General features: G+C 33.7%; 1 protein-coding gene across 1 annotated transcript; it reads right to left on the bottom strand.

Annotated features, from left to right (window-relative positions):
* Window positions 1-5,743: 5,743 nt before the first annotated feature.
* CORC01_12587 (uncharacterized protein) lies at window positions 5,744-7,198 on the bottom strand (the record flags this gene model as incomplete). The annotated part of the gene is made up of 1 exon (XM_022624207.1): window positions 5,744-7,198. The coding sequence occupies one exon, from the start codon at window positions 7,196-7,198 to the stop codon at window positions 5,744-5,746; it is 1,455 nt and encodes a 484-aa protein (XP_022469302.1).
* Between the last annotated feature and the right edge of the window lie 1,064 nt (window positions 7,199-8,262).

The raw sequence follows: 8,262 nt of genomic DNA, 5'->3' as shown, positions 1-8,262 counted from the left end.
TTTTTAATATCTTAAAAATTAATACCTATCCTTCTTTCACAAGCCGTTCGTAATTAACTACTAAATCAGGACGCCTCCATCCTTTAATAAATAAATATAATACGTTAATAATATCGTAAATATCGTTTATTTCTTCATTAATAAGTTCTCTCCCCCCAAAAAATAATTTATAATTTCTAAATACTTTAATATTAAATTATATATCTAGAATATATTAATTATATAAATAGTTTTTTAAATCCTTAGTAAGCTAATCTAGTTCTCCCTAAAAGCTTATAAATTCTTATTATTTTAACTACTTATCTAAATCGGCTTCCTTTTTAATAATAAAATCGTTAATATCGGGTAATATCCTATAATCGATTTTTAATTAAATATATCGTTAAACGACGTCGCGAGGTTCGTCTAAATTATAAAGCGATTATTAACTTATTAGCTATTCGTAATTTAATATATTAATATCATTTAAGAGGGGGTCGTAGTCTAGTCCTTCGGTACTAAATTCTATAAATATATCGTCAATAATTTCTTCACTTAAATTATCTAACTTAATATTTTCTTTAAATATAAAAAAGTTTTATTTTAAATAAAGCATATCGTCCTTTATTCTTACTTTAAGTTATTTATATATTCGCTATTTTAAAATAATAAAGATTATCTTTATAATCGGATATTGGGGAATATAAACGTCTATCGTATAATAAGCCTCGCTTAGTTCCTTAATACGTTAATAATAATATTCTTTTAATATCTAAAATCTATACATTAAATATATAATATCTATTTCTTTATTAATTTTGTATTCTAATTAAAAAAAGTCTTTTTTTATTTTAGCCTTTAATCGTTTCTAAAATCATTATTAAAATAAAGCGAGTATTACCTTTACGTTTAATCGCTTTTTCTTTAATAATCGGCTAATTTTATAATAACTAATTAATATATAAATATAATTTTTATTATAATCTTCTATCGTTAAAAAATAATATTCATAATATTAAATCATTTTATTAAATATTCGTCGTATCATATAAATAAATTTATTTAAAATCCGTATTTTATAAACTAAAATCTCGTCTTTTAACTAAAATAAGTCGTCCTTATTTTTAACTACTATCCTTTTTTCTAATCTATTTCTTACTATCGTAAAAGTTTACGCTTAGTTAAAAAAGCTAATAAGTTATATCCTAACTATTTCGTATATTATTAATAATATTTAAATACACTCCTTATTATAATCTTCGATAGTCTTTAAACGTTAAACTACTTTTTATTTATTTATTATAACAAAAGTCTTATTAAAGGGTTTTTTAAAATATTATCCTAATTATTCTTTATTATCTCAATAAATAAGGCAGTTATCGTTATAATATACGGTCTAAGAAAATGATTTATAAAATACTTCTTTAAAAGTAATATTAATCTATTTCTCAAAAACAGGTCGTTATTAAATTCGTTTAAGCTATCTATAATCTCTAGCCATATATCCTAACTTATCGCAATTATAATATTTAAATTCTTTTTTTTAATAAGATTAGTCTCGTTTCGCTATATTAAAATCTATAAATCCGCTATATTATCTATAAATAGTAATTTATTAAAAGTTATTATTCCTATTATAACGGTATCTTTAATTAAAATTACGTTAAAATTACTATTAATACTTACGTCCTAAGTTAAGTTCCTATTGTTATTCTTTCCTTTCTTTTTTTCTTTTATAAAAACGGTTATTAATCTTAATTATAAATTCAATATATTAAAAAAAATCGTTTAATTCGTTAATCTTAATAAGTTCGTCTTTAACCTTATCTTTTAATCCTTAATAAAATATAAAAATCTTAATATCGTTAATAAAATTAAATTAAGTACTAAGGCGTCTAAACTTAGTTAAATAGTCCTTTATTAATTTAATTTATTAGAATTATAATATATTACGCTCGGCTTATCGTTTCTTATTTAAATCTTAAAAAAGCGATTTAAAAGCTTTTTTAAACCTATCGAAATTATAATAAATATCTCGTATTTTGATAAAATATTCGTTAAAAGTTTCCTTTTTAAAATACTTTTTTTAAAAAGGTTTAAATTATTTAAAAACTTATTTTTTAAAAAAGTTAGCGGCGTATATAACTTTTTTAATTTTATTATTAAAGTCTTTTTAATAAAAGTTTTAAAAATTCTTAACTTAAATTAAGAATCTTTTTAAAATTTTAAAGGTCCTATCGAAAATAATAAGTACGTTAAGTTTAAGTTTTTATCGTTCTTTATTAAAAAGGGTAATAACGATATTAATAGTATTTTAAAACGTATTTATTTAGTCGGCGAGGTTTAAAGCTTTTTAGCGTTCGTTTTTAAATCTTTCGAACGTAGTATTAAATATTCCTTATATTTTAATAATATCGCGGTCGTTTTTAATTTAAGCTTTTATTAATTAAATAATAATAATATTAAAAAGGTCTATTAGTTTTTTATTATATTAAATATTTTAGTTAACGACGTAGTATATTTAGGCGTATATTATCTTATTAAGGACCGCGTCCTTATTAAAGTTATATTTAACATCGGGTATCTCTACGTTTCTTTCGGCTTAGGCTAGCTTAGCGTTTAAAGCCTAGGGCTTTTTACTTTTATTAAAAAAAGATTCGGTAAACATCGTTTATATTATTTAATAAGTTTTTATAAAATCGACTTACTAAATAAAAACAATTAAAATATTATAATTAACTAATCGTAATAAAATTTATATTAATAAAAATCGGGGCTATAATATTTATAAATAATAATCGTTATAAAAATAGTTTTAATAAAACTATTATTTATAAATTATAAAATAAGTAAGGCTCCGGTGATTAATTATAGTCTTATTAAATAAATTTTTAATAAAAATAATTAAAAATAATCGTTAGATTTAATATAAAAATTAATTATTAAAAAAATTATAAAAGTCTATCCTTAAGCTTAGTTTAGGCTATCCTATATATAAGTTTTAATCGTAAATATATCTTTTATAATATCTTATTTACTATTATTTAACCGTTTACTAAGCGGTCGTCCGTTTTATATTTTTATAATCGCCCGTTTTATTTATTTATAAGCGTTCGTTTTTTATTTTATTATATAATCGTAATTATATAACTTATTTATAATTCTTCCGTCTTAAGGGAGGCCGTCTAAGTTCTTACTATTATATATATAATATAATAGCCGCCGTAGGTCCTATAGGGCAGGGCCTTAGTCTGGCAATACGTGTTGGGTCGTAACACCGAGCTAGAGCTTACGGGTTATAAATACATAGTTTATTATAATTAAAAGTTAATTTATTTCGGCGCCCGCCGCTTATTTAAAGCGGAAGTTTTTAATATTAAAGTTAAAAAAACTAAGGCTAGCCTTACGGACGTTTTAAAATATTATTTAAATAAAGAAACTATAAATATTACGGTATATTTTAATAATATAATAGTTATATATTATTTAAATAAATTATAATTTAAATTTTTATAAAAAGCTATTTTTTTATTTTATAAAATAGCGGATTTAGTATTAATATTAGTTAATATTTATTAAGTCCCTAGGTATAAAGATATTATAAATAACGAAATAATAGATTAATTAACTAAGCGAGGTATTATAATAAAGCCCGCCGACTTAGCCGCGAGGCTATTAATATTTAATTATATTAAATAGTATATTAAAAAGCGATATTAGTTTAATATTTAATATTAATAAGAGTTAAAATAACTTATTAAATACGTCCTATTTAAATTAAACGTTAATATTAAACCGATAATAAAATTAAAAATTCTTAATTATAAATAGTTTTATTAATTAATCGTAATACGAAGTTACTATGGGGACTTTATAACGTATTATAAAAAGTATTAATATTTCGATATAAAAAGGTTTTATTTTTATAATAAATAAAAAACGTTAATATATTTATTATTTTATTAAAAAACCGGTAAAAATATATATTTTTAAAGGGGTCCTGGCTTAGTATCCTAATAATTTAATAAAAAATAGCCCGAATTTATTCGGTTTTTTAAAAATATAAATTTTTTTTAATAATTCTGTTTTAATATTACAATATATTATTTAATAAAAAGCCGGGTATTATTATTTAATATGCCCCTAGACCTATATATTTAAAAGGCGTAAAAGATATTGGATTATAACGGTTTAATATTATAAGCTATAAAACGTTAGTATTTTTTAAAATACCGGCTTAGATTTAAGGGCCTTTAGTTAGGCTTTTATTATAGGTTTACTTAGCGCCTTAGGCTATTATATTAAATATCGACCTAATTTTTAATACTTATATCTAATAGATTAATATAATTTTAACGTTCGCGTTTTTACTTTAATATTTATTTTAAAATAAGTAATTATTATAAATAATAGACCCCCCGTTAGAATAAGCCCTATCGTTTTCGTATTTTTAAACTTATTAAAAGCTATCTGAACTCTTTTAATAATAGCCGCGTAACCTAAGGGAATAAAAAGGGTGCGATAGGGTTTATTTAATTAAATTATAAAAAGTATCCCTTTTTTAAAATTATTAATAACTTACTAAAATAATTTAATATTTATATTTTATAAACTTCGCTTTACTTTTTAAATAAGGTTTAATTTACTTTTTTTACGGAGTATAAAATAAAATATTATATTATTATATATTAAGTTATTTATATTAATATTATTTATATTTAGTATAAAGGATTAATACGGGATTAAAATTAAAGTATAGTAGAATATTTAGGTAGTAAAGATTATATATTTAGAGAAGTATTATAGCTAAGTGACGACGCGGACGCCCTTTTCTTACGAGACTTACCGGCGTTAAACAATACAACAACAACAACAACAACCCGACTGAACTCATGGCAATGACAGCATCGAATTCCTCTGGCGAGTAAGACATGAATTACCTTTTCCGATGCCATACTTATGGCGCATTGCCTTTGTTGTCATTTAAACATAGGTCTGCTCCTGCCTCCAGCAACGCGGCAATCACTCCATTGGTCGGCGATGAGAAGCAATAACAAATATCACAGTGCATGGGTGTCCAGTTTGGGTTGTGACCGCAGTGAGCGGCAAGGCTCCTCCTGGGGTCTTGAAGCAAGGCATGTACCGCAGCTCATTGGTGCTCACAAATCGCAGCTTTTGCCGCCGATTGAGGGCGATAGCCGCGTAGTCAGCATCGCGGTATTTTGTAAGGAGAAGACGGATGATGCCAGCATGTCCAAACCAAGCCGTCCACCAAAGTACCATTCCCCCCCACCCCCTTGTCAACCCGTCGTCCAGCCAGAGGGTCTTTGACTCAAAGTTTGGAAATCATCGAGTGGAGGCCGAATAATGTGGCGACAACTAAAGGATGTCCCAAAACGCAATCCTCTTTATGGATGGTTTGGCGCCTTTAGGCCGGTTCATCCTGTCTGCGAGTAGTTCATCAGAGACATGAGAAACGTAAAGGAACACGAGGTTTTGAAAATCATATGTAATTGCCTTGCCTAGTACTCATGGACAGTTTTCTTACACCAAATCACGAATAAACCGAAACCGTTTCCATCTCTGCGCGGAGGGGGGTATCTTCACAAATCAATCGCCGTTCCATATTCCATCCAGACTCCCGTGGCGAAACATTCATGTCCCCTTTCCCAAATCGCAAGTCCCAAAAAAGGAGAAAAAAACCCACTCAAACCAAAGCCGGCATCCTGCCGTAATAATCCATCTCAACCCTGTCGTGCTGACCCTAGCAGTTCGATTCATGGTTGTTCATCGGAGCAGTGGGGGCAGCCGAGCCGACAACGGCCGTCATGGAGCTGGCTCTGGAGTTTCTGGACGCCATGAGATCGATGCTGTGACGGGAGGCATCGTGAAGATGCTCGATTCCTTGGGGAGAGGTACCGCTGGCCGAGAGGTACACGCTGCTGGTGTCGCGTGGCATTGCCGGGGCGAGAGGGTCGAACACAGGGGACGGCTGAGCAATCTGGTCAACGACGGTTCCATCGGAGCTCTTCTCAGACTCATCGTGAGTTAAACCTCCTGCCTGAGCTTCTCCATTCGCGATGGCGGCGCCAAGCTGGCGGCGATGAGCAACCTCCGCCGAATCGGCAGGCAGGTGTAGATGGCCCTCGTGGGAGAGCTTGGGGAAGGTGGTTGAGCGGATTCTCTTCTCGTCATCAATGAGAGCGATGGCCTTCTTGCGGAAAGAGCGCATGCGAAAGAGCATGATGATGGTGAAGGTCATGACGATAAGGCTGGCCATAACCCAAACAATGATGAAGTAAGGGATGCTCATCTTGGAGGCCGTCATAGTGATGATGACTGTGATGGAGACAATGGCGTTGGTGACAAAGAAGAGGGTGAGAACGATGGAGCCTCCATAGATGTTGTCATCGAGACTAATGCGCTCGTACCAGATGGTGTTTGTCTCAAAGGCTCTCTTGCGCTTATCCTGGCGGCGGCGAAGGAGCTGAACCTTGAGGACCTGTGAGCTCCAGCGGCGGCGGTGGAAGAGGTTGAAGGGTCTCTGTCGATGCTGGGAAGGGATAACCTTGCTTGATTGAGCGTCTTTCTCGGACTTCTCGACAAGGGTGGGAATATTGGCCAAGTTGCGACCGGTCAGGCTTCGTCCAGTCTCGTGGTTGGGTACACCTTGGGGGTGAGACGCAAGAAGGCGGCCATTGGGGTGATTGATCTGGAACTCATCCAGAGACTCAGTGACGCTGACCTCGATGGGCGGGGTATAGTTATCTCTGGAGCGGCTCTGGTTGAAGCGGCTGGAAGAGACGGTGATGCTGCGGGCAATCGGCACCATGGTCGAGGGGCGTGGGGTTGCATCCTGGAAAGGCCAGCGAGGGGATACTGGGATGCTGATGGGGCGCTTTCCGCTGAGAGGATGACGCGGGTAAATCATTGATTTTCCGCACACAGTAGGAGGTGTGTCGTCAAGGTTGAAGTCATGATCTGACTCGTCAGATGTGACGGGAGAAGGAGGGATCGGCGTCGAGGGATTAGGCTTGTGAGGGCCGTCATCTCCCTCGTCAGAGAGGTCGGAGATGTCGTCGCTAGTAAGTGTCTTGATGATTCTCGGCTTGGTGGGCAGCTTGAATGAGGTGAATTCCTCCACAGAGGGGTAGGCTGTTCCACGACTGGCCACTGCAGTCGTAGCAGAGCTGAACGAAGCCTGCGGCGGGAGCGACATTCTTGCTGCAGACGATGTATTCTTTGTGACAATTCTTCTGAGTGAGGGTATTCACAAAATAGAGTGTGACGAAAAGAGAGACAAAGAAGAAGCTGTGAAGAAGAATGAACAGGCGCAGAAGGTGAACAAGGGAAGGAAAAGAGGGTCGGTGATGTGGAAAAGAGAGTATTGTTTTCTTGAGAAGGGGATTATTATTCCATGCTGTGCTGGTTGCAAAAGTTGATGCAGCAGTGATAGGTTGAAGACGCGTGCGGCACCCAATCAACGCCAAGTATTCAAGGTGAGCAAGTTTTCATCCCCCAGAGGGAAGGAACGACCTGGACGACTTCCAAAGATGATAAAGGTGAAGTTATCCCCAGGGAGAGGAGTAGCGGAGAAAGAGATGCCCATGGTTAAATTTTGCACCACATTGACTCAGAATCCAGCCATCCCCGGAATGTTGAGTTGCCAGCAGCAATCATCCTCCATTCCAGGAATCCAGTTATGGTAACCGAATCTGATGTTTACTATTGTCTTACATTGTTTTGCCACATTTTGTCGACCCCAATTGTCCAGTCCCAAGTCTATGAGGCACTTCATATCCTGGACACGTGGCCAGGCAAACAGGCAAGCAAAACATATGAAGCTATGCGATGATTGAAAATTGGGGAAGATGATCTCGGGTCGTACAGAATCGTTCGGCAATTGATGATTCATGGTTCCAGGGACTTTTATGGTCTGACTCTTGCGGTCTGTTCGGTCTCGGTATTGTCCGAGAGTAAGAATGCATGCCACTTCCATAGCAGAGGTCTTACCTCAGGGAAGAAATCACGCGCCTGCCTCTTCTCGGCAGGATACACAAAATCATCAGGGACGAATCGTTATTTTTTGGGCCAATCAGAAGCCAGCGTCGCATTAGCCCTCGTGACTTGCCTGAATACATGTAGATATCAAAGTGGTCTGGAAGATCAAATGCCGACCTTAGAGACCTGTTTATCCGGGGCTTGTAGATGTGAAGACATGATTTTAATGTATTGGCTCAGCCAGTTAACGACAACCCGACTCCCTCATGTAAAGTTTGCTTT

Source organism: Colletotrichum orchidophilum (genome assembly GCF_001831195.1).
Source record: "Colletotrichum orchidophilum strain IMI 309357 chromosome Unknown Scaffold_158.1, whole genome shotgun sequence".
Lineage (NCBI taxonomy): Eukaryota > Fungi > Ascomycota > Sordariomycetes > Glomerellales > Glomerellaceae > Colletotrichum > Colletotrichum orchidophilum.
This window is presented reverse-complemented; position numbering and strand designations above follow the sequence as displayed.